This window comes from Lampris incognitus, chromosome 1 (genome assembly GCF_029633865.1).
Source record: "Lampris incognitus isolate fLamInc1 chromosome 1, fLamInc1.hap2, whole genome shotgun sequence".
Lineage (NCBI taxonomy): Eukaryota > Metazoa > Chordata > Actinopteri > Lampriformes > Lampridae > Lampris > Lampris incognitus.
Genome location: NC_079211.1, coordinates 149348176 through 149374375, shown reverse-complemented (window position 1 = coordinate 149374375; position 26200 = coordinate 149348176). Strand labels below are relative to the sequence as shown.

The following is a 26200-nucleotide window of genomic DNA, read 5'->3' as shown; positions in this document are numbered from 1 at the left end:
TCCGCCACCTCTACCTGCCAGTATCCAGATGTGAGATCAAGTGTTGAGAAATACTTTGCTTGACCCAGAGCCTCCAGGGCCTCCTCTATTCTGGGCAGTGGAAATGCATCTCTTGTGCTGCAGGCGTTAAGCCTTCGGTAATCGATGCATAATCTTAGTGATCCGTCTTTCTTGGTAACAATCACTACTGGCAAAGCATATGGACTCTTACTAGGCCTGATAACCCCTGCTGTTTCCATTTCTGTCAGCAACTTCCTCACATCCTGCCACTGTGAAGGGGGAATCTTGCGGTACGGGAGTCGAAAGGGCTGTGAGTCGACCAGGGGGATTTTGTGCTGCACTGTTTTTGTGTGGCCGTAGTCCATTGAGTGCTGTGAGAACACCCCCATATTCCTCTCCACAAGCTCTTTTAGGAGGGCGCGCTGGCGCTCATTCTCCACTGCTGCCTCACTTATGTCCACCCCACCACTGCTCACAACTTGGTGCAGACACCGGTATGTCTCTTTGTTCTCCTCATTTTGATGACAACCCTGTTCCGTGGCTGAAAAATCCACAACACTGTCCACCAGGAAGGCGCTGGCCAGCTGTGTGTGTGGTTTGATTGTGACAGTTTGTTGGGACAGGTTCATCACTCTGACAGGAGCACAGCCTTTCTTCACATCTGCAAGAACTTTGGCGACCATAAGGTCCTGAGGAAGCCGAATGGAGGCGTGGCCTTCAATTAGCGCTGTGTATGTCTTTCTTTGTGGGCCAGTTTTGATTTTGCACATTAAGTCCATCTTTTTCCCTCCCGGGATGCGTATTTTACGGCCAGTGTACACAGCAGGGCCCACCATGTCGTCTGCTCCTGTATATTCAGTGTCGCCAGTTTCCAGTAAAGCTGTGTACCACTCTGGATGGCTTTCCTTCACCCACTGAAGATATTGCTCCCCATAGGTTGCTTGGAGGTGCCTCCTGGCGGCACGGACGACATTAGTTCCCACAAGCAGTGGGACGGAGGAGCGATACTCGGAGTCAGGGACAACAAAAGCCGGCACTCTCTGGAACTCTTTCCCCAGCACTTTCAACTTAATACGCAGGACACCAGAGTAAGGCACATCCTGACCTGCTGCACCTGCTATGGGTATTTTAGAGGGCCGTAGTTTCTGTCCATGGAGGTCAGGGTGGTTGCACCAGTATCCGTGAGTAATACTGGTTACCTGAGAGCCGGAATCGATAAGAGCCCTGCACTTTAATCCATTGACTTCCACCTCACCCTCATTCCTGAGACCCACAATAGGAATGTCCTCTACTCCATCATCAGTATCGCTCACCTGCAGTGGGGGGTCTTGCTGCTTGCCCATGGTTGCCCCAGTTACCACAGGCTCTAGGCGTTTAAATGCTGCGTTGAGTGGGGCGTGGTGCTCTCTGCGGAGGTCGCAGGCTGGGGTCGGTGAGTCCAGGGCAGACTGGGATCTGGGAGCACCACTCGACATACTCGGGCTACATGCCCTTGCTTCCCACACCGGTAGCAAACAACACTGGAGCCCTGAGTAACTGTTCTGGGAGATGGTTGGGGCCTTAGTGGGGGTGCAGGGGCTGGTGCAGGGGTAGGTGCAGCAATTCTCAACTCAAGGTGAGCCAACTTGGTCACCTGTTCTTCTTGGCTAAGAGCTAATTTCTTGACCATATCTTTAAGCTCTGTCCACTCTGAAGTGTGTTTTGACCTCTCTGACCTCATATTGGTATCACATTCTGATGTGACCTGCACCTGGGTGAGCGCTTTATTTGTCTTGTGTTGTGACTGGAACTTCTGAGTCTCTTTTGCAAGGTTTCTAAGCTCTGCTTGCAGCTCCCGGAAACTCAAAAGCCTGGGCTTCATTGGTGCGATCCTTGCATACACCATCTCATCCATAAGCCCTCTTAGAAACTGTCGAGTGAGTTTACTATCACGATCAGGAAATTGCCTGCCCCCTCTCTGACTTTCCTCTACCGCTCTCAGTGTTGCCTCCAGAGCAATAGCATAAGAGCAGGCAGACTCTCTGGACCTCTGGCTGTGCTCATAGAAGTCGGCTAGTGGATCAAGTGAGCCTTGTGTGTCGCTGTATTCAGCCCTCAGCTCCTCATACGCCTTCTCTGGAGTCTGGTCGTGGGGGGGTAGGTTCAGGACTAGCTTCCGGGCCTCACCGCTCAGGTGTCGCACAACAGTCGAAAGGCGGAGGTGTGTGGGGAGCTCGATTGGCTCCAGAAGGTACTGCATATCACGAACCCAGTCTTCTACAAGTATTTTGCTGTCTGGATTGCCAGTGAAGATTTGGACATTTTTTACCTGATGAGTTTGCATGAACCCACCATATGCAGCTGGTGAAAGGGTTGTGTTGGCTGCGGCTCTGACGGCAGCATTCATTGGGGGCTCATACGGACGTGGGTGCATGTGCAGGGTGGTGGATGGGTGTGGTGGAGGGTGTTGTGGGAGTGTGTTGTGGTACATGACAGCTCGAGGGTCTGAGGCAGGGGCTGTGTGGTTAGGGGCTACATGTTGCACTGCTAGTGGGGTGGTCACCTCTTGGGGGTAGAGGGCAGCAGGCTGTGACATATGCAGCTGGGGGATTGATCCATGCTGCAAACTTTGAAGGGTCTGGCCAGTAGAAGAGAGGTAGCTCATAATGTTCATCATTGGTGGCATTTGAAAGCTTGGCATGAGGGCCTGGGGCACAGGGGGATTATATGCAGGACCAGTGTAGACCTGGGGTTTAGGCTCGGCAGCAGGGCTTTGGTAAGGAGGGGTGTCTGGGTGAGTCATGGTCGGCCGCTGTACAGTTTGCATTTCTGTGGAGGTGGGGCACGAGAGGCTGTGAATGGGCAAAGGGTGTGTGTGCTGGTTCACACTGGCTTGGGCCGGGGGATTAGGTTCCACTAATATCTGTACAGCTGGAAGGGATGCACTGGGCAGGCTGTAGTCTGGCCTGCTGTTTCGGTGGATTGGTTTGGCAGCTGGGCTGCTGTCAAAACATAGTGAGGGTGCTTGCATTGGAGCTCTAGAGGCTGGCAAGGTGGGTGCATGAGCTGGAGTGGAGTAGTGAATAGGGTAAGGTGACAGTATTGGGGGTGGTGGAGTGAGTGGTGCACTTAGTCCTGGGTATGGGGGCTGCTGACTGCTGTGGTGGTCTTGAGGGAGGATCAGCTGTTGGGTGGTGGTGGGGCTAGTGAAGTAGTTGTTAAGCTTTGGCCTCACTGATTGCTGTTGATTTGCAGCACTGGTGGTTGTTACGCCCTTGCTTGAAAGGTGGGGTTGTGTCTGGGCTGGAGTGTCACAGTTGTGGCTGGCTGTGGGCATCGGGGGCAGTTGGGAACCCGGTGTGGCAGCAGAGGCACCTTCTTGCTTTGACTGATAATCTGCATAGTCACTGAACATTTTGATATATTTTTTTCTAAATCACTATGACTGGTGTAACTGTTGGTGTCAAAACAGATGACTATTAATGATTCACTGTGTTCACAGAATAAGTTTAGCTGTGTATGCAAAATCTCCCCTTTTTTCCAGTAAATATATCAAAAAACAATAATCACTATCAACTCAAAACTCACATTAAACTTGAGTCAAAATCAGATGGTCAATACACAACCCTTAACCAAAACCAAAAAAGTATGAATGATATATATCAGCTTAATGTTAAACACAGTGTTCCTATAGCAGGATCTCACATAGCACACTTTTACACAACTCAAATAACAGTTAAGTTTATCGAAATATCATAAAAAGTCCTCAAATGGATATAGCAAGCTTTCAACAGTCTTTAAATGATATTTGAAGAGGTGAGTATCTTGCCAATGCTGCAGCGCCGAGGACAGTAGTTCAGTCCACCACACTGTCCAGTCACTGAAGGTGACGCAGTTCAATGCAGCAGCAAAGGCGAGGACGCGAGTCTCTGTATCTCCTTGGATCTCGAAGCACCACGATCCGGGTCACGGCACCATGATGTAACCCGCACTTTGCGTTCGGCCGTCGTCTCCCTACACGCCCTGGGACTCTGCGTTGTGTTTGTTGTAGTATGATGTTTGCGTGGAAAAGGAAGGAGGCGGAGGCTTGGGATCGTGGCTGAGACCTGGACACTTTACTGGCACTCGCTTACACTTCACCTCTCATCAATCAGCTGGCCGCTGGCCTCATCATACTCACAGCTTCCGGCAGAAGAAACAAAAAACATTTTTCTTTCTCAATAAAATTAAAATAAAAAGTGCAAATGTGCAAATAAACACATCTCATATCAAAATGCTACCTTACGGCAAAACCAAAGCAAATTGTCATCCATTATAAATTAAATAAGGCACTTATTACCCATAAAATTAAACAAAAAAAACCATGGATAATCTGCTCAAATAATACTGCGTCCTGCGTTATATCCCATGCTAATGCTCAACAGGCTAGCCAACACTTTCTGTCACATTTCTCTTGCCAAATACAATGTTCGACATCAAACTTTAACTAGGTTATAAGCAAACTTGTCTATTAACACCACAGAATAAACAGTTAGACAATATGTGGGATATAAATCAATATTTTTATGATAATGCAGACCGCCAGCAACACTGCTCACCTTCCGGCAGAAAAAAAAAAAAAAAAGGTGATCAACGTAGCCTTTTGCCCGGGACAAGACTTAGGGGTACGGTGTTGCAAGAGGGACAAACATCGCCATTTGCGGCATTCCCAGGGGAACATACAGCGTAACAGTGCCACCCTGTGGCGGATTTACATTACTACCTTACATCGACTTAAACGTTTCAGTGCTGCACGCATGCGCGAAGGGATAAACCCACTTCGATAGCCTTAGAGGGCGGCGCCTGTACGAAATAGAACGTGACAGAAGCCGCCAATCATAAAACCCCGCCCATGATTCCAACAAGTCTCGTCCAATCACGGGGCCCCACGTGGAAGGCAAGTAATAAAAGCGGAGCGGCCGCCGCGCAGCTGCACATTGACACGATGGACGCAAGTGAGAAGAGAAGCAGCAGACACAGAGGTGGACGGGGAGAGAAGAAGAGCGGAGACCTTTCTCAGCGGCAACCGCGGCGAACCCAGAGAAGAAGAGCGGGTCCGCCCGGTGAGGCGCCGCAGGCTGAATGCCGCAGACGAGAAACAGGAGTCCGGCAGGGGGCGCTAGAGCGAGGTGGCCCAGCCAGACAGGTAAGAAACGAGCTGAACCAAGCGAACCAAGTGTTCTTGTGAGTGACAGGCGCAGTATTTAGTGTGGTAACACTGTGTGTGCCGCACAGCTGGTTCACATCTGCTGACTAGAACCAGCAAGACGCTCATTGGGGCCGTTTAGATTCTCACTTTAGTTTGCGTTGCCGAGGCAATGCTGGCCAGTCATTTTCCCGCCTCAAACACGTTACGACAAAATCTACCCAAAACGACCGTAGACGGTCAAAATGACGGCTGGTAATTTGCGCGTGATCGCGCGCGGCATGCCACTATTCATTAGGCGTGTTGGTTGGTCGCATCGTTTCCTTCGTGAAGTTCACTGCTCTGTCCAACACAATAGCGCCCTCCAGTGGACACAAATAGTCTAAACTTTTGATCATTTCCAACACGTCTGGTTACAGGCGCCGTTTCAGACGCACCATGACAACCACCGACGCGCTGCAGCATTTACAGGCGTTGGACAGCGGCCACTTTAAATAGTTTGGAAAATAGTATTAAAGTTGTTAAACTGTTAATTTTGGTGCCAGTTAGTTTCAAAACAGACACACTAACATATGTACTGCATTAATATGTCAACTGGGTATTTATCTTGACAGAATATAGAGTTTAAAAACTGCGGCGGTCGAAAGGACTGCCCACGGTCGTTCTAGTAGTTTTAAGTCCCGCTCGTTGTCTAGGACTGTTTCAATAGTTATTTTCTATTGTTTTGTTTTGACATTTCACCTTTTATAGGCCTTGTTACCTTTGTTAGAATAGCAGTGTGTTTTCCCTTTTGTATTTCAGGTCATATTTTCACTTTCTCAGCTTTGCTATTCAAGTTCGACTATGTCTCTCTGAACTTTAAATGGTTTAAAAATGGAAATAGTATTATAGTTGTTAAAATGGTAATTTTGGTGTCAGTTAGTTTAATAACAGACATGCTAACATGCAATGCATTTCTATCTTAACTTGGTACTTATCTTGACAGAATAGAGTTTAGAAACCGTGGGCGGTCATTGTGGACCACTCATGGTGGTTTTAGGTAGGAGTGACATCCCGGTGGTTCTGGTGTTAAATGACTTCTCTCGTGTCTCTGGTTTGGATCAAACACTTGACTGACATTTCTGTCAAAGTCCTGCTACACAGTGTTTCCACACTACATACAAGACACATGGATTTACACACATTTCAACACATTTCACAGAAAATGTGACTTTGTACAGATTGTCAGCAGACATTTGGCAGTCACGTTCAGTTGGTTCTTCTTGCTGATTCCACACACACACACACACACACACACACACACACACACACACACACAACACACACTGGTACAATGTAAAAAAAAATCAAACCATCTGTTTCATGATACACTTCATCTGTGTTAATATAAAGAAATTCCATTTCATATACAATTTAGTTTCAGATTTTCATATACGTGTTTTTCAACCCTGATCCTTCAGCTGATACGCTCCAGCTTTTCTTTTAGTAATGCACTTGAGCTCCCAATTCTGCCTGTAGGCGAATATGTTCCAGCTTCCAGTTAAGGTTACAGCATATTCAGCTTCATTAGATACTGACTTCAGCTTCCAACTGCCACTACTACACATCAGCGTGCATGATTTTTTCCCAGCAATTTTCAGCATTATTTCAGCAATTTCCTTCAGCTTTCAGCGTCCTTGTTTTACTTTTACAATTCAGCTGTTTTTGCAGCAATTGTCAGCATTGCTTCAGCAATTTCTTTCAGCTATCAGCATTCACATGCATTTTCTGCAGGATCTGCATTTTCTGGTTTTATATGAGCTTCAAGAAATGGACTCCACATAAATCAAAATTCAGTTTTTATTATTGGAACAAGTTGTGGAACATAGAAAATATAAATGTTGAAAATAATCCCCAATCTTAAAGCTGTATTAAGTAATTAAAATAATGGAGGTAATTAAAAGCAAGTGCAGCGTTTCTATTATATTTATAGGGTGGGTTACATAGAATTACATGATGTCTTCCGTAGGGGTTTGGATTCATGTGACCTCAGTGTCATATTGACATGTCAGAAACTGCCATTCAAAGGAATGAGCTAATTATATATGAACCTAACTCATTTGAGTTCACTCTTTGGAGTCTTACAAGTACCCAAAAAGTAACTCTTTAATGTTGACAAGTTTGTATTCTGAAGCAATGCGCACTCAATAAATTTAGATTCCTTCAGTTGGCTGAAATCAGATTCCAGAAAAGTTTTAAGTAACCTCAACTTCTTTTTTTTACTCTATTTTGCAGTATGTTTATAGAGGGGAGCATGAAGACAACAGGAGGGAGAGACCCTCAACTGTTAGAGAGGCAGACAAGAGGAGGAGCAACGATGTCAGGAAACCAGATGAAGTCGCTCTTCTGAAAAGCCGGGTGGAGGACTTGTCTACGCTCCTGAAGGAGCTCCAAGACAAGACCTTGCACTTGCAGAGGACTCTCAAAGAGAGGGAGGTCAGCCACAACAATTGGCAGAAGGAGAGGGAGTCTCTCCTCCAAGACAATGAGGAACTTGAGAAAATGAACAAGATTCTCAAAGAAGAGTCTCTTGTCAATGCTAAAATGTTGAAGGAAGCACTCTATGATAAGGAGACATGCCTTAAGACCTGTGAGAAGGAAAAAGAAGTTCTCCTCAAGGACCAAGACTCACTTCTGCAGCAGTTAAACTTCCTGCAAACAGAAGGGCTCCGTAAAGAGAAGGACTTTGAAAGAAGGCTCGCTGAAGAGAATGTGGAAGTGCAGATAGCGCTGAACAAGCTCTTCACCTTGGAGCTTTCGCAACAGATGGAGGAAAGTGAGCAAAGGATCACGGCTGTCCTCAGTCAAGTCGAGCAGGAGTTTAGGTGTAATCTTGAGCAGTGGCAGAAGGAGAAAGCTTGTATCCTTGAAGAGAACAAAGAGACTAAGCTGCTCCTGCTTCAGGCTCAAGAAGAAGTTCAGCTGCTAAAACAGAGCAAGGAGGAGGCAGAGCTGAAATGGACTGCTCTTCTTAGCCTGAAGGAGGAGCCCTCGCAGGTCCCAGGTACCGACTCGCTGGCCTCAACAACAAAGGCACGCAAGAGTCGGGAGGACAAGGAGTCAGCAAAGAAAGAGAAGAAGGAGCAGAAACTGTTGGCCAAGAGAGAGAAGCAGGAGAAGAAAAGGCTGTTTGAGAAGGAGACAGAAGGCAAGAAGATGCCCAAGAAAACGAAGAACTTCTTTCTTTCTATCTTTACCAAGAAAGTCAGGGGTTTTTCAAATAGTTAATTCGTATGTAGTTTCAAACTGTTAAGATTTTTCATGTTAAGAGTTCTACTGTAAATAGTGTAAATAGTTTTAGTGTAAAAGCTCTAGTGTTGAGCATTGTTACTGTTAAGAGTTCTACTGTTAAGATTTTCATGTTAAGAGTTTTAGTGTAAATAGTTCTAGTGTTAAAAGCTCTAGTGTTGAGCATTATTACTGTTAAGGGTTCTACTGTTAAGATTTTTCATGTTAAGAGTTCTAGTGTAAATAGTTCTAGTGTTATAAGCTCTAGTGTTGAGCATTGTTACTGTTAAGGGTTCTAATGTTTAGATTTTTCATGTTAAGAGTTCTAGTGTAAATAGTTCTAGTGTTAAAAGCTCTAGTGTTGAGCATTGTTACTGTTAAGGGTTCTAGTGTTAAGATTTTTCATGTTAAGAGTTCTAGTGTAAATAGCACTAGTGTTAAAAGCTCTAGTGTTGAGCATTGTTACTGTTAAGAGTTCTAGTGTTAAAATTTTTCATGTTAAGAGTTCTAGTGTAAATAGTTCTAGTGTTAAAAGCTCTAGTGTTGAGCATTGTTTATTTTAAGAGTTCTACTGTTAAGATTGTTCATGTTAAGAGTTTTAGTGTAAATAGCTCTAGTATTAAAAGCTCTAGTGTTGAGCGTTGTTACTGTTAAGGGTTCTAGCGTTAAGATTTTTTCATGTTAAGAGTTCTAGTGTTAAGATTTTCCGTGTTGAGTTTTCGTGTTAATAGTGTAGTAAACCTGCGGTGGGAGGTGATTGACATGAGACGCGGCTCCTTAATGAACTGATTGCTTGCAGCCGCGCAACTAGACTGGAGGAGACGCAAGTTAAAAGAGAGGGCTAAGCAGTCCCTCGGGGTTGCTGGAGAGAGCTGACTTGGTTGGTTTGCGAATACACTCATTGGGGGGAGGCGGCGTTCGCAGTTTATAGTATTGCCGGCGCTGAAGACAGAAAGTTAGGGGAGCTGTTCCAGATCAGAAGGGGAGGCTAGTTGCCTCCTTTAGTAAGAGAGGGCCCGGAACGCTTAGGAGTGTTTTCGCGGACCTCCGCTCTCCAGCCCGGGTTCCAGTGGTCGGCACGCCGCCGCCCGCTGCCTGTACCGCCGACTGAACGCGATTGTTTCCCCGGCTGTCGGACGGTGCCAATAAAGCTCAGACCCTGGGGGAGGGTCTCGCCAGCCGAGCGAGCTAAGTTTTAACTCTTGCTATTTCCCTATTCCTGTTGTACTAGGTTTTATATATGTATTCACTGGTGAGTTTTATTGTGCCGGCTTTTTACAGAGGAGCAGAGGGCTAGTGGGCGGCTCAAGTTACCCGGGTGGTGGGACGTTTACTGTCTTATTTGCAGTGTCTGAGCAGGCGTTATAGCCCCCGTTTGCTCCTTGGGTGGAGGTGTAGCCTAGTGTTTCATCCCCCGTGTGCAGTGTCTCCAGCGTGCGGACCGTAAAGGGTGGGGTGTTTGGATTCATGCGTGCCGTGCCTGATCTTAATGTGTGCCCTATTCCATGTGCGTGGTTTGTACTACAGTGAACAGACTTTACTTACCTGTGAGTAGTCGCCGGTCCTCAGGCCTATCTGTTCAACTCTGTGTGCCTTTTAATATAATTTGTGATGAAATAAAGGTTTATCTACTTTTCCATATTCCTCGACTGGTGTTGTGTGTCTTTTAGGTCTCTGACAAAGCCCATATCGGGCTTGTTTATTACAATATATTGTTAGAAATATGAGGCAGAAAGAAGGCATCTGACTCAAATTCTAAGAAAAACAAAAATACAATTTGATTCAGTAGATATTCAATAGAAGAACTAAACTCAGTGTTATAACGTCTTGTCTCAGTTTCTTAGAGTAACTACTTTAATTAAGAAGATTTGAGGGTTTTTTTTGGGGGGGGGGGATAACGTAAATAATAGACGCTAATCCACACGACATACCAGCTGGTGGCGGTAATGCACCATTTCGTTGTTTGCCGACCGCCAATAAACACCAAACGGAGAAGTAAAAGAAGAAGAATATCGTCAAAATGGCTGCCATCTTAATTAGCGCGTTTTATGGAAAAAAGAAAGGTAAGCATGATATTCATGAATAAAAAAAAATAGTTATCTTTAGATTGTTTCGAGTAAGTAAACATCTCAGGAATATCTGCGTGAGTTTTCAGAGCTGAGCTTGTTTATTTTCATTTGAAAAACGCTAGTTTATAAATGTCCTCTGTAGTGGACATCAGGACTTGACGCTTAGTTTGTTTCTCATTGTCCTCAGTAGACAGCTCTATGACGGAGGCAGAGAGGATTCTTAACAGAACCACTGAGGGAGATTCTGACATCGATTTATCAGAGGGTGAGAGTCCAGAGAGAGTACGAGACAAGAGGGTGAGAGCTCAGATGAGGAGGACACAGATCAGCTGGGCCAAAACCAACACGTAAGGTTCTGAGGTTTTTAATCAGTATAAATATGGAAGTTTAACCTACAGAGATGTGTTCCAGGAAATAGATCCCAACATTTTATTTTTGAACCTAATGAAACATCTGTCACTCTCCGTGACAGTAAAAGACGATACAGCTAAAATTAAAACAGAATGGGAGAATGACTGTGGTGTTGAAGAGTGGGATGATATGTGGTCAACCTATCCAGCTGTTTTGCCACTAATAGAGCAAAAGAACTGCAATTTAAGATAAATCATAGACTACATATTACCCCTGTGAGACGCAATAAAATGAATCCAGATCTATCAAAGTTTAGTAATAAGTGCAAGACTACAGAAGGCACATACATTCACTGTTTACTAGAATGTGTATATAGTCATACAAATTGTAGAAAGATGTTCTTAAAGAAATCAGTGACATAATTGGTCAAACAGTGAGCATTACTCCTGCATCATGACTTGATGCATGCTCAATAATCCAGGTAAGCGAATCAAAGAAGCTTGAATCAGTTCATCTGAATACAACGTTTGAGTTTCATCACTCATCTAAGTGACCTCTTCAGTCTAAGCTGACTGCAGGTATCCACACCCCTTATAAAAAATACAGTTGCATAACGACCAAAACCATCGACCCGTTTCATACACAAATATGGGTGTGACCATTAACTAGAGTTTCAATGGCCATGTGTACTATTCACAGAGGATTTGGGAATGTTTGCAATCACAGCATTGTAAGATGGCGACAGATGTACTCTTAGCCACCACCCCCCTCCCACCCCCACCGCCTCGGTTCAGGGATGGTCGTTCCCTCTTAACATAGATGGCCTCTTTGACGCCTCGTTCAAACCAGCGTTCCTCCCTATCAAGAACGTGCACATCCTCAGCCTTGAAAGAGTTGCCACTGGCCTGTAGATGGTGTAGACTGTGGAGTCCTGCCCTGACGCATTAGCTCTGCTGTGTTGTGCCATCCTCTTGGCCAGCGTCTGTTCAGTTTCCCCAATGTACAAGTCACGGTAGTACTCCTGGCACTTAACAGTGTACACTCTATTGCTCTGTTTGTGCCAAGGGACCCAATCTTTGGGGTGGACCAACTTCTGGTGCAGCGGGTTTTTTGGGTTTGAAAGCAACTGAGATGCGGTGTTTGGAAAATGTGTCTCAGCTTTTCTGACACTCCTGCCACATACAAAATCACCACTGGTTTACGCTTAGTCTTAATGTACGCTTAGTGATTGGTCTCACTCCTTCTTTACACAGAATCAAGCTAGCTGTAGTGACTCTGCTTGGCTTTGTGAAGCCTGAAACCCGCTCGTTGACGCTTGTGGCTTTAATTCTGGCAGATTGAGCTGCTTCCTTCTGTTGACCAAAGGAGTTGAATCAAGTGCAACTCGACTTGGTATATATCCGTGAAGACGTTTCGCCTCTCATCCAAGAGGCTTCCTCAGAATGAGAACATTCACAGACTTCCTTCTGTTGAGTGCAAAAATAGGTTTGAACTTGGAAAATGCTGTTTGTGACTATTTGTACTTATTTCGGAAAAACTGCTTTTAGGTTCTAATGCATTTTAGGTTTTAATGCATATAACCATAGACAGGGAAAACAAAATATGCTGAGCCAGGTTGCTTTAAATTCATTTATTGAACACTGTCTTGTTACAAATATATAAAGACGTGGACGGTTTAACACACACCATGAAAATAATCTGTCTTGTTACTTTGACTTGGACTTGGTCTTTCTGGCCTTCTTTCTTCTGCAGCCAGGAATACTTCCCGGTGATGGTTGGCAGCAGATTTCTGTCTTTTTCTTACAGCAATAATCCTTTTCACCAGTCTTCACCTGCCATGAAGCAGAGGAGAGATTATGAGCTGTCAGTAGAAATTCTCACTGGCTGTGATGTGTAAAACCCATCAATACTCATAGCTACATTTTATTTTTACTTAAGGCCAATATATCTGGCTTTGGGTGGCACAGGGGTTTACTTTATAGGCTGTATGGCGTCACATCGAGATAGCTCCAGGTTTGATACCAGCACGTCTGTGAGGAGTTTACATGTTCTGCCCGTGTTCATGTGGGTCTCTTTCCACAGTCCAAAAACATGCATGTTAGCTGAATTTGAGTTCCATAGGTGTGTATGTGTGTGTGTTCTGTGATGGGCTGGTGACCTGCCCAGGGTGTCTCCCTGGCTTCTGCCCCGTGCATGCTGGGATAAACCACCCCCCTGTGAAATTGGATTGAATGGGTAAATGTCCATCTTCATCATAGCAGCCAGATGAGGAAGAAGGCCGGTAGTGTTGAGTTTGAAAAAGAAGGGAAGTTGTTGTGTTTAACAAGCAGATATGACAGAACAAGCTGGTAGAAGACCTTTACCAACACGTAGTACAACATCAATAAGTAAAACTCAGGTTCAGCCGTGTTGTTGCACATCTCCATGGTAACGGCAGCATCTCTGATGGACTGTTGTTCTTCACCGGCGACTCACTAGTAACACATAAATTCTGAAAGAAGTTGAAGTCAGACTGATTTGTGGGTTCAACAGGACCATATGTCGTCGTTTCATAATCTCACAGCTCATGGTAAATCTGCCTTGTACTGTTAATACTGTAACCATCACCAATGACTAGACTTGCTAGCCCGTTGGCTAACGGGTCGGACCCTTAAGTCGACTGGTTAATGTTGTCGCCCATGGTGCGGGCGGCCCCGGTTCGCGTCCCGGCTGCCCCCTGAATTCGCTCCATTGGTGTCAGAAGTGGGATGGTGAGGCCACCGGAAGCTTGCACCCAGACACGAGAGGGAGTTGGTATGCTGAAGCGCGGGAATGTGCTTCCCGAAAGAGGGGGGTAGGGTAATGACCACGGATGAGTAGGCCCCTTAGCTGACTGGTTAGCGCAGTCGCCTGTGGTGCGGGAGACCCGGGTTCACATCCCGGCTGTGGTGGTTCATGGCTGCCCACAGACTTCGCTACAATACATTATAGCTAGTATCCAAAGTCCATACGGTGAACCCAAGGAATGGGATTTTTACTTCCACAACCCGACTGTTCAGTTCTGTTGAGAAACAGGACTACCTATTTGTACGCCATTTCACCCGGGGGTTAAGATTAGATCAAGGTAAAGGTTAAGATTAGAGTTAAGGTTAGGGTTAAGGGTTAGGGTGGAGGTAAAGTTTAAAAACGATAAGATCAGAAACGGCCAAGGCGGTGTCATCCTGGTGAAGTGGTGCACAAATAGGGAGTCCCACTGACCCTCATCCTGCCAGACGACAACTGATGAAGAGGTTGAACAGAAAGCGTGTCAGCTGAAAGGACAAAGTCAAGTCAATATCACAAATTACAAATTTGCCTCAAGGGGCTTTACAGCAACATTAGTTAGTTTGTAATTTAATTTCTTTTTAACTTCACTTCTATTTCAACCCATATTTTCCAGCTGGGTTACACTTCCATAACCGCAGCAAACTCCTCTGGAGTAACCGGAAGGCCAAAAGTATGGAGGAATTCAGAATAACTCAGTACCTGTCCATTATCCCTGATTAACTGGTTTACTAGAATTATTTTGTTGTTAAACCAGTCTGGATAGAATAAAGATCTGTTTTTCAACATAATACGCCGGCTATTCCAAATAAAACATCTGAGGGAGGGGAAATGATGTTTGTAAATTAAGGGGCATGCTAAAAGCATTTGTGTATGGGATTTAGCTAAAGATAAGGGAAGTTTCTCTACTTTCCTCTACAGCTTTATTAGTTATGCTAGCCGAGTGCCCGTATTTTATGATATTTATTATATATTGTTGATAAAGCTATTGACAGAACTAATAAGTGAGCATATAATCATTTATGATAAATGCTTTTCTAAATAACAAGCTGATCTGGATTGGGGCAGACGCCTGATGTTTTATATTTTGTTTATTGTAACAATCGTACAAATGTCAGTTAGTGTAATGACCTGGTTTTTGGAGCCCTGGTCTCAGGACCAACCATCCCCATGATGCCCTCACCTAACCAGACTATAAAATCTGTTTTACGGGTCTGTTAGCTTAAACCTGCCCTGTTGATTTAAGTGGTGTAATCACCTTCCTGCATCTTTTCTTTTTTGGATTTTTTTCTCCCCAATTGTACCCAGCCAATTACCCCACTCTTCCAAGTCGTCCCGGTCGCTGCTCCACCCCCTCTGCCGATCCGGGGAGGGCTGCAGACTACCACATGCCTCCTCCCATACATGTGGAGTCACTAGCCACTTATTTTCACTTGACAGTGAGGAGTTTCACCAGGGGGACTTAGCGCGTGGGAGGATCACACTATCCCCCCCAGTTCCCCCTCCCCCCTTGAACAGGTGCCACGGCCAACCAGAGGAGGCACTAGTGAAGTCACCAGGACACATGCCCACATCCGACTTCCCACCCGCAAACACGAACAATTGTGTGACCTCCACCCTAACGCGTCACAGATAGCACGCAGGTGTGGGCCACTTCAGGCACTGGTGGCCTTCTTCTGGCCCTGACAAAACAGATGTGAGCCTGAAGTGGCCCACATGTATCATAGCAAATATGGCCCAAATATGCCAAATCAAATGTGGCCTTTTCTGGCAAAGACGCGGTGCTCTGGGCAACATGTGACCCTGAAGTGGCCCCGTGTGGTAAATGGTGAATATGGCCCAGATATCACAAAACAAATATGGGCCACCTTTGGCAAATATGTGGCACATGCGGCATTGCTATGGCTTGGTTCTGACCCAGATCTGGCAAACAGGAGCGGACCGCCCAAGTGCCATCATTCCACACGTTATGTGGGCCGGATGAAAGGGTTGGTTGTGGGACGGGTCCGGGCCACAGCAGTTTTGCTAGCTGGGTAGAGACGCCCGACCAAGCCGGAGGTAACGCAGGGATTCGAACCGGCGATCCCCGTGTTGGTTGGCAACGGAATAGACCGCTACGCTACCCGGACGCCCAGCTTCAATCATCAAATTACACCTCTTAAAGCTACTAGATTCACCTTTTTCTTTCCAACAGTCCAAAAATCACATATGTTGACCGCTGTAAGTAGCTTTGAAACTTGATCTTGAGTTTTTGGGTTTTGATTTTGAGATACTTTATTGATCCCCATGGGGAAATTGTTCTCTACATTTAACCCATCCTAGCTGTGTAGCTAGGAGCAGTGGGCAGCCACCGTACAGCGCCTGGGGACCAACTCCAGTTCTTCTTGCCATGCCTTGCTCTGGGGCACAGACAGGAGTATTAACCCTAACATGCATGTCTTTTTGATGGTGGGGGAAACAGGAGCACACGGAGAAAACCCACCAGAGGCACGGGGGGAGAACATGCAAACTCCACACAGAGGACGACCTGGGATGACCCCCCCCCCCAAGGTTGAACAACCCCAGGGTTCGAACCCCGGACCTTCTCGCTGTGAGGTGACATGCAGTGAAAACGGAAGAAGAATCCAAAAATACACAAACATGACAAACAGACAAGGAAGCGGTGTATGAGGAAGGAAGTGCAGAGCCATTTTAATAACTATCTGGTGGGCCACAGAGACAAACAATCAGTACACAGAAATACCAGCACCACTCGCTACTGGGTCTAAATGTCTGGTCTGGACACGGATGAGAAGATAAGAGAGTTTCAGGACAGAACAGTAGTTGTAGATGGACATGTCTAAGTTTCTAATCTCTAAACATTTCTTACTACATTTTTCTTTTTCTTACTATAAGTGGATATTTGGGTTGTGTTTGCATTGAGATCTGTGTAGTCTTGGTACATGACAGGATGTGTTTTCTTTTTTTCTGTGTGTTTTTTTAAAATCTTTTTTGTCTTATTGTTAACGGTAGGTGAGTTTGTGTTGTGCCGCCCAACTTGCATTGAATGTGAACTACTCAGTACAGTGGGGACTGAGTTTTTAATGTAGAGTAGCTGAATTAACTTAAGAGGAGGTGAGAAGGGGTATACTTCCTCCTACTCCTTTTCCAACATGCAACAAATCATCTAATGCACACCCAGACAGCATGCGGATGTGGGCCACTTCAGGCAGTGATGCGGCACTGATGGTCTTCTTCTGGCCCTGACAAAGTGGATGTGAGCCTGAAGTGGCCCACAAGTATCATAGCAAATATGGCCCAAATGTGCCAAATCAAATGTGGGCCTTTTTTGGCAAAGATGCGGTGCTCTCAGCAACATGTAATCTGGGTGGGACCCTGAAGTGGCCCGTGTGGTAAATGGTGAATATGGCCCAAATATCACAGAACAAATATGGCCACCTTTGGCAAATATGTGGCACATGTGGCATTGCTATGGCTTGGTTCTGGCCCAGATCTGGCTATGAGGGCCGTCATTTTACGTGGTATGTGGGCTGGATGAAAGTGGCAGTGTGGGGGCGTCCGGGTAGTGTAGCGGTCTATTTCCTTTGCCTACCAACACGGGGATCGCCGGTTCGAATCCCGTGTTGCCTCCGGCTTGGTCGGGCGTCCCTACAGACACAATTGGCCGTGTGTGCGGGTGGGAAGCCGGATGTGGGTATGTGCTGTGGTCGCTGCACTAGCGCCTCCTCTGGTCAGCCAGGGCGCCTGTTGGGGGTGGGGGGACTGGGGGGGGGATAGCGTGATTCTCTCACGCGCTACGTCCCCCTGGTGAAACTCCTCACTGTCAGGTGAAAAGAAGCGGCTGGCGACTCCACATATATGGGAGGAGGCGTGTGGTAGTCTGCAGCCCTCCCCGGATCGGCAGAGGGGGTGGAGCAGAGACCGGGACGGCTCGGAAGAGCGGGGTAACTGGCCAAGTAACATTGGGGAGAAAAGGAGTGGGGTGGGGGGGGGGTTGCTATCTGGGTAGGGAGATTTGTTCATTGCGTTTGATGTGTGGATTTGTTGCTCACGTCAGATTATTGGCAATGGCGGTGAAATTAACGAATTGGCAATTAATTAACTAACAATTAATTAACTTATTGGTGATTAATGGCTTATCTGTATGTTATATCCTGCTTATTTACATTTTGGAAATAAATTGTCACCCTGGTCGTTAAACGGCGGAGTGAGACGGGGGAAGAAGGAGGGCAGTGTGTGGGTAAAAAAACCAAAGCTTTCAGTAGGTTACATATTTCCAGGGGGTCCACTGGCTCCATGCTGACAGCACCAGGGGGTCTCTGGATCGCACCCTCAACCTGCTGATCCTCTTTGGTATCAGAGGAGACGCCGAGCGTTCACTCTGGAAGAGAGAGAGTCAGTTTGAGAGAGGGTGTGCGTGTGTGTGTGTGTGTGTGTGTGTGTGTGTGTGTGTGTGTGTGTGTGTATATACCTTTCCATCGTCTTTATACACATATTCTATCTCGTGGTCCAGACTGAAGTAGCTGTGAGGCGTGGACCAGCTGGACGCCGGCTGGACGCTCACGTTCAGGTTCTCCCCCAACTCCTGACACGTCACCTTCTGAGGACTGTCTGGTAGGACTGTTGAGTCAGATGCACCGGTCACTTGTCACTTAAAGGGGTGGTAAACCTTTAAATCTAGGGTCTAGGGTGGTAGACCTGATTGGATTGTCCGCATGGTCAATTCAAAGAAGAAATGAGACCCATCACACAAAGAAAATCGATGCCTTACGCTACACCCACATTACCGTCAAGCCTCTCTGAATCATCTATATGGGGGCATCAAAGATGGCTGCCCAGGCGTCCAAGTAGCGTAGTGGTCTACTCTGTTGCCCACTAACATGGGGATCGCTGGTTCGAATCCCCGTGTTACCTCCAGCTTAATCGGGCGTCCCTACAGATGCAATTGGCTGTGTCTGCAGGTGGGAAGCCCGATGTGGGTATGTGTCCTGGTCGCTGCACTAGCGCCTCCTCTGGCCGGTCGGGGCGCCTGTTCGGGGGGGTGGTGAAAGGCCTCACTGTCAGGTGAAAAGAAGCGGCTGGTGACTCCACATGTCTTGGAGGAGACATGTGGTAGTCTGCAGCCCTCCCCGGATCGGCAGAGGGCGTGGAGCAGCGACCGGGATTGGCTCGGGAGAGTGGGGTAATTGGCTGGGTACAATTGGGGATGATAAAAAAAAGATGGCCAGCCCATGTGATGAGGGTGATGGCATGTTAGAACCATAAAATATGAGGCGAGCGGAAAGGCGACTCAAAAACATTCAAAGTATCTCTTTCCAAAATGCTCTGTATTCACTTTGGGAATATTTCAAGCTGCAATTTGATATTTGCTGCTTCGGTGACATATTATCCTGCCTGTGTCATGCTAGCATTTTATGAGCTAACGTCTTTTAATATTTCATTCATTCTATTTACATCCTTTGGAGTATGTAGTCGTGATTGCAAAGTCCTCTAAGACGTAGTAACTGTTATTTAGGGCTCTACAAATAAATTTGGCTGACTTCATGATATTCCAATGGGATATTCTCTCTTTGCTATGTCAGCACTGATAAGGTGCCTAATTTCTTCAAGATGGTGGATATCTCATTTTGAATTAAACATGTCATTCTAGACATTGAGACCAGTGTCCGTCTTGGTCTCCTCTCGGTCTTGGACCCAGTTCGTCTGGGTCTTAACTGAGACTGGATTTGACATCGGGCCTGATGTGTCATGGCTAAATTTAAATGTACGATCATTGATTCAAACATAAACCAAAGGTATTGTCCTGAGTCACTACCAAAATACAAAACACAGGCTTGTAAGCTGCTGTCACTCCTACATTGATTGGCAGGTCTCTTAATACAAGGATGAACACTCAGCAGCTAACTCTTGAGTTTCTAATGTTTTCTGATGCAATAAAACGTTTGTCCTCATTGCTAATGGGGTTAATGATTGGAGTAAAATAAGACCCGTACTGTCAGTTACCATCGGTTGACAAAGACACAAAGTGGTTATTTTCAGTCTATAGCTCAACTTATGTCTGTAAATGTCATGTCATGTCACACGGTCAAATACAGATCACAGGTTGGGCCTCTGACAAGACTTACTGATATCTCTGAGGTAGAATTTCTTGGTCATCCTGAAGAACGTGTGTTCGATGATGGCCTCGGCCGTGACGTGGATCATCTGGGATTCCTCCTCATAAGGAGAGAGGGAGTGGGCCAACTCAAACTGGAATTCTCCATCTGGGAGAGGAGCAACCCAGGAGCAGGTCTTCTCCCCTTCACTGCTGCGTACGCGAGACACAGTGAGTTAGACATGGCGCACCGTTCATATTGAATCCCATTTTTAGATCTAGTACATACTGCTGTGTTTTGAGTATGTGACGTGTTCACACTGGGAAAATAACAAGATAAAGTATAATTCAAAATTAATTTTGATGTGGCAAATTGATTTTTGAATGTGCCGCTGGTGGGCAACGTTTTCCCATAATGCAACACGTTTTGAAAACAGGAGCTGGAAAATTGTTGAACAAACAAGGCGGACGGTGGCGTGACCTGAAAGGAAGCACCAAGCAACATGGCTAACAATAGCTGGCTCGGGTTATCAACAGCTGCCACTGACACAGTTGGCCAGTAGGGTGTTGGCGGTAACTATGCTACTGTTGGGTGAAGGAGAAGGAGAGAGGGAAGGGTAGGAGTGTGGAGGTGAGAGTGGGAACTTTAAATGTTGGCATTATGACTGATAAAGGGAGAGAGCTGGCTGATATGATGGAGAGAAGGAAGGTAGATCTACTCTGTGCAAGAGACCAGGTGGAAGGGAAGGAAGGCCAGGAGCATTGGAGGTGGGTTGAAATTCTTCCATCATGGCGTGGATGGGAGGAGAAATTGTGTAGGGGTAGTGCTGAAGGAAGAGTATGTCAAGAATGTGTTGGAAGTGAAGAACCTGTCGGACAGAGTGATGAGTATGAAGCTGGAAATCTAAGGTATGATGGTAAATGTTATCAGGGCATATGCCCCGCAAGTTGGGTGTGAGATGGAAGAAAAAGAAGAATTCTGGAGTGAGTTGGATGAAGTGGTGGAAAGTGTACCCAAGGAGGAGCGAGTGGTGATTGGAGCAAACTTCAATGGGCATGTTGGTGAAGGGAACGGAGGTGATGGGTAGGTATGGTGTCAAGGAGAGGAATGTGGAAGGACAGATGGTGGAAGATTTTGTGAAAAGGATGGAGATGGCTGTGGTGAATGCATAGTTCAAGAAGAGGAAGGAACACAGGTTGATATATAAGAGTGGAGGAAAGTGCACACAGTTGGACTATATCTTATGTAGGAGTCACGATCTGAAGTCTGCAAGGTGGTGACGGGAGGACGTAGCTAGGCAGCATCAGATGCTGGTCTGTAGGATGACTTTGGAGACCAAGAAGAAGAAAAGAGTGAAGGCAGAGCCAAGGATCAAATGGTGGAAGTTGAAGAAGGAAGACTATTGTGTGGAGTTCAGGCAGGAGTTAAGACAGCCACTGGGTGGTAGTGAAGAGTTGCCAGATGGCTGGGCAACCACTGCAGAAATAGTGAGGGAGACAGCTAGGAAGGTACTTGGTGTGTCATCAGGACAGAGGAAGGAAGACAAGGAGACTTGGTGGTGGAACGAGGAAGTACAGGAACGTTTACAGAGGAAGAGGTGGGCAAAGAAGAAGTGGGATAGTCAGAGAGATGAAGAATGGTTTGCAATGGTGATGGACAGGTTGATGGGCGAGAACAGGCAGGAATCCCTGTGGACTATGATGTTCGCAGATGACATTGTGATATGTATTGAGAGTAGGGAGCAGGTTGAGGAGAGCCTGGAGAGGTGGTGATATTCACCGGAGAGAAGAGGAATGAAAGTCAGTAGGAGCAAGACGAAATACATATGCACAAACAAGGAGGACTAAGGAATGGTGAGCATGCAGGGAGTAGAGGTGGTGAAGGTGGATGAGTTTAAATATTTCGGGTGACCTGTTCAAAGCAACGGGGAAGTGCAGAAGAGAGGTGAAGAAGAGAGTGTAGGCAGGGTGGAGTGGTTGGAAAAGAGTGTCAGGAGTGATTTGTGACAGAAGGGTACCAGCAAGAGATAAAGGGAAGCTTTATAAGATGGTAGTGAGACCAGCTATGTTGTATGGTTTGGCGACAGTGGCACTGACGAAAAGACAGGAGGTGGAGCTGGAGGTGGCAGAGTTGAAGATGCTAAGATTTTCATCGGGAGTGATGAAGAGGGGCAGGATTTGGAGCGAGTACATTAGAGGAACAGCACAAGTAGGACAGTTTGGAGACAAAGGAAGGGAGGTAAGATGGAGGTGGTTTGGACATGTGTGGAGGAGAGATGCTGGATATGTTGGGAGAAGGATGCTGACTATGGAGCTGCCAGGGAAGAGAAAAAGAGGAAGTGCAAAGAGGATGTTTATGGATGTGGTGATGGAGGGCATGCAGGTGGTTTGCATAACTGGGGAAGATGTAGAGAACAGGAAGAGATGGAAACAGATGATCCACTGTGGCAACCCCTAGCAGGACCAGCCGAAATAAGAAGACCATTAAGTTGACTAGATCTCTGGTCTATTAGCCCTCTTATTGTAATTTTAATTCATTCATTATTTAGACACTATTCATAACATTGTTGCATACTTGCATTGCTTTATTGTAAACACAACTCAACCTTTAACAAATGTACGAACGTGGTTGAGGTTTGAACCAGACCTGTGTTTAATTGTAGTAGCCACTGGCGTAGCATCAAGGCTGTCAATCAAAGCAAATCTGACCAGTGAAGAATCAAAACTTAGTGTACCTAAATTTCAAACATGGTTGGATTTCAGTGATGTAGAGAAAACAATCATAAAGTGTTAACCTGCACTGAAAAGGAATTTAATTATGATTATAATGTTTTTTCAGGATGTTTTATTTAGTCATTTTGTCATTTGCTAGAAAGAAGGGGTGTTTTCTGAATATGGTATCACGCTTTTCTACGTCTGGATATGTCTGTCCGTCTGTCATCTAGAGTGGTCTCTGTTGTGTTTGTCTTACCAGTTGCGTCCCAGTCCAAGGCGTACGGCGGTGTATTCACTCTGATTCCAGATGCAGGTGAAGGTACAGCTGTAAGACTTTGCTCGACAACTGATCAGCGAATCTATCGGGACGCACATTGTGGGGAGTTAGAACGTTGCCTCAAAATGTGTGTTTTGTCATTGTTTCGACTGTCTGTGTTGTAAATGTCCTTGTCTATTTCAACATTCAGTGCTGTTCTTCACAGCAGGACGTGGGAGGGTTTGTTCAACAGTGATGTCACCATAGATGGATTTGTGTACAGATCGGTTTCAGATCAGTGGTCCTTATGTGGTAACAGAAACAGTCATTCTCAACCACCTGTCAATACATCAGCTTTAAAATGCACATTTAATGACCTGAAAGAGTCAGTCGAGGCTTCCTCCTTTTCAAATGGCTGTTCACAATTGGCTTTCTCAATCCTCATATTTGAAGATTGTTCAAAATGTAATCAGATTAATCAGATTCTTGCTATCAGTAGACCTTTCCGGTATGAATTATCGTGCTGAGTGCTGGTCTTCTCTGATAGTCCTCAGTTATAGAGAAGGAAAAAATGTGTATGTCTCACCAGAATATTCCTCCTCTGCGTCCAGTAGGAGATATGCTGATGATAACCTTTTTCCCTTAAACCAGCAGCTGTACTGTCCCGTTATCGGTGATAGGACCTCGCTCACCCACAGGTCTCGGCCGACCTGCTCGAACTCTCCTCCCAGCTCCACGTCCTCTATCAGCCCGTCCCGCTCAAACCGCCATGTGACATTATCGCCAATGTCCGTGTCACAGGTCAGCAAGGCTGTGCCGACGTTCTCTTTGATCACTACCACTGTAGGCAGGCAGATTCAGACCACACGCACACACACAGTCACATATTACAACACAAATAGAGCAAAATCACTATAACGCGTCGCATAATGGAGAAATTAATTCTGTTGAGTACTGCTAGAAAGATACCGTTGTCAGGGAAGGAGGTATTTCCATATAATCCCGGCAGACTACTGAGCAGAAACCCAAGTATCCACTGGGACAAATGCCTTTTAGAGAAAACCATCTGAGAGTAAAACAAAGACAGATCAGTAGTCATTATGGCTGGATTTTAATCCATTGATTTGCTGTCTGCCCTTCTGACTAGTAATAAGAACTTGCTAGGAAACAATTTGATCACATGTCCTGCCTGCGGTCACCGAAGGCTTCATGATTTGGATAGGCAAATCTGTTTAATCTAGAAAAAAAGCACTGAAACTATGTGAAAAGGTCTGATAAGCTGTGAAATGTAAACATGTGGCCACACATAGCTGAAATAGTAAATGACTGTCTCTATTAACGTCTAACCGTAGTGGTTAATAAGCTCAGTTATACATTCATAATCATCCAACTTCCACTGGTTATGCATTTTCACTTACCATTTGGATGAAGTTATGTCTTCGTTTTTTCGTGTCCCTTTGATAAAAAATTTCAGCAGGTTTTCAGACTCTGAATTCTGATTATGATAAAGAAAGACTTCACTAGGCATCATTTTATATTGTTGGCGTCTGCAGAGGACATAAACCCAACCTCACCGCGTGGTCCTGTAGGCGCGTGGGAGGAGACTGATCAGGCCAAACTAGTATCGGTATGCAACAATGTGTGTGTATGTGTGTTTGTTGATGGTGAGAGATATGTTAGATTCAGAGGTGGGTGTTTATTTGTCCCCAACCCTTCATTTGAAATGCAAAACAAATGTGATGTTGACCCACGAGACAGTCCCTCTTCAAATCTCCTGTTAGTCACAAGTCAGTTACTCTTGTTTTCAGAAGCAGAAGTTGGTAAGATGTGGATGGATGATTGATACTATCTTGTCAAAAGGATTTTCCCGTTGACCATTACTCACCCAGGCCATGTATGGGGCAATCCACCCCTAAATGTCAGCCTCTATAAAACTATACAGCTCAATAGCAAATTTACCTTTCTCATATTTCGCATTTGTGAATTTATTCTCTAAAAAGCCTAACATTTTCTTAGAGGTCCATATTCTGTATACAGCTGCAAGAAAATTTTCCATTTCTGTTTTCTTTCTCCTTTGATTGGTTTGGCTTGTATATTATTTAAACATCTTCATTTACCCACATTACAACATAAAACTTGAAACATATTTTGGGCTTTGCATCTTGATGACACACATTGTTCTTGGGAATGTTTTAGTTTCTGTTCCTCAATATCCTAAATGGAATGATGAATAATTTCCTGTGCATTAGTACTCATTGCTTTTCAGCAAATATAATTACTATTGCACTGTGATGTCACTGTTTTCTGGTGTCTACAAAAAACAAAATCTTTCCAAAGCATGAAAGTAGGTTTATATACTACATGATAATAATAATATTTCATTTATGATCTATAGTCTCCAGACAAGTTACGAAGTGCACTACAAACAACAACCACAGCATAGTACAGAACAATATGTGAGACAAAGTACGATGGGTAAAATCAAAACACAGATGCACAGTAAAAAAGGGTTAATAGTATATAAAGCTAGAGAAAACGATAATAAAAGAAAAACACAGCTTTCAGGCTCTGTCACTCCACTGAAACTGCTCTGACCAGAGTGGTGAATGATCTTTTACTAGCTATCGACTCTGATTCCACTTCTGTGCTTCTGCTACTGGTCCTCAGTTCAGCCTTTGACACTGTTGATCACAAAATACTATTAGACGGATTAAATTGAAATTTTTATGTCTCTTGACTTAAGTCCTACTTATCTGGAAGAACACATTGTGTCTGCTATAATAATATATCAAAATTCTCTGACGTTAAATATGGTGTACCTCAGGGTTCAGTTCTTGGCTCTCTAATTTTCTCTCTTTATATTTCAACGCTTGGCCAAATTATACGCAGTTATGGAATACATTTCTATTGCTATGCTGATGATACTCAGCTGTATGTGCCTATAAGGGCTGATGATCATACTTAAATGACTAATTTAGAGGCCTGCGTGGCTACTGTGAAAAACTGGATGTCACTAAACTTTCTGCTTTTAAATTCAGATAAAACTGAGATGCTGGTCATTGGCCCTGCTAGACACAGATACCAATTTGATCAAGTAACGATAACAATCGACAACTTTGTGATTTCACAAAGTGTGGCAGCCAAATTCTTGGTGTTACATTTGATCCCAGCCTTTCCTTTGATAAGCTTTGATAAGCACACTAAAGAAATCACTAAGACTGTCTTTTTTTCACTTATGTAACGTGGCTAAAATTCGATCTTTTCTCTCCATGGCTGATGCAAAGACTCTAATACATGCATTTGTTTCATCCAGACTTGATTGATGTAATGTTGTGTTTTCAGGTCTGCCACATGCTAGTACTAAACGTCTTCAGATGGTTCAGAATGCTGCAGCTGGAATCCTAACTAAAACTAGGAAATTTGACCATATTACACCAATTCTTGCCTCCCTTCATTGGCTTCCTATCCATGTTAGATCAGAC

The 26200-nt window shown here is 45.2% G+C and overlaps 1 protein-coding gene across 1 annotated transcript; it reads right to left on the bottom strand.

The window, feature by feature from the left end:
* Nucleotides 1-17911: 17911 nt before the first annotated feature.
* On the bottom strand, nucleotides 17912-24253 carry il12b2 (interleukin 12B 2). The gene is made up of 7 exons (XM_056296913.1): nucleotides 24137-24253; nucleotides 23688-23784; nucleotides 23305-23559; nucleotides 22719-22821; nucleotides 19779-19960; nucleotides 18125-18273; nucleotides 17912-18034 (listed from the first exon to the last, which is right to left on the bottom strand). The coding sequence occupies exons 1-7, from the start codon at nucleotides 24137-24139 to the stop codon at nucleotides 17912-17914; spliced, it is 912 nt and encodes a 303-aa protein (XP_056152888.1). The 5' UTR covers nucleotides 24140-24253.
* Between the last annotated feature and the right edge of the window lie 1947 nt (nucleotides 24254-26200).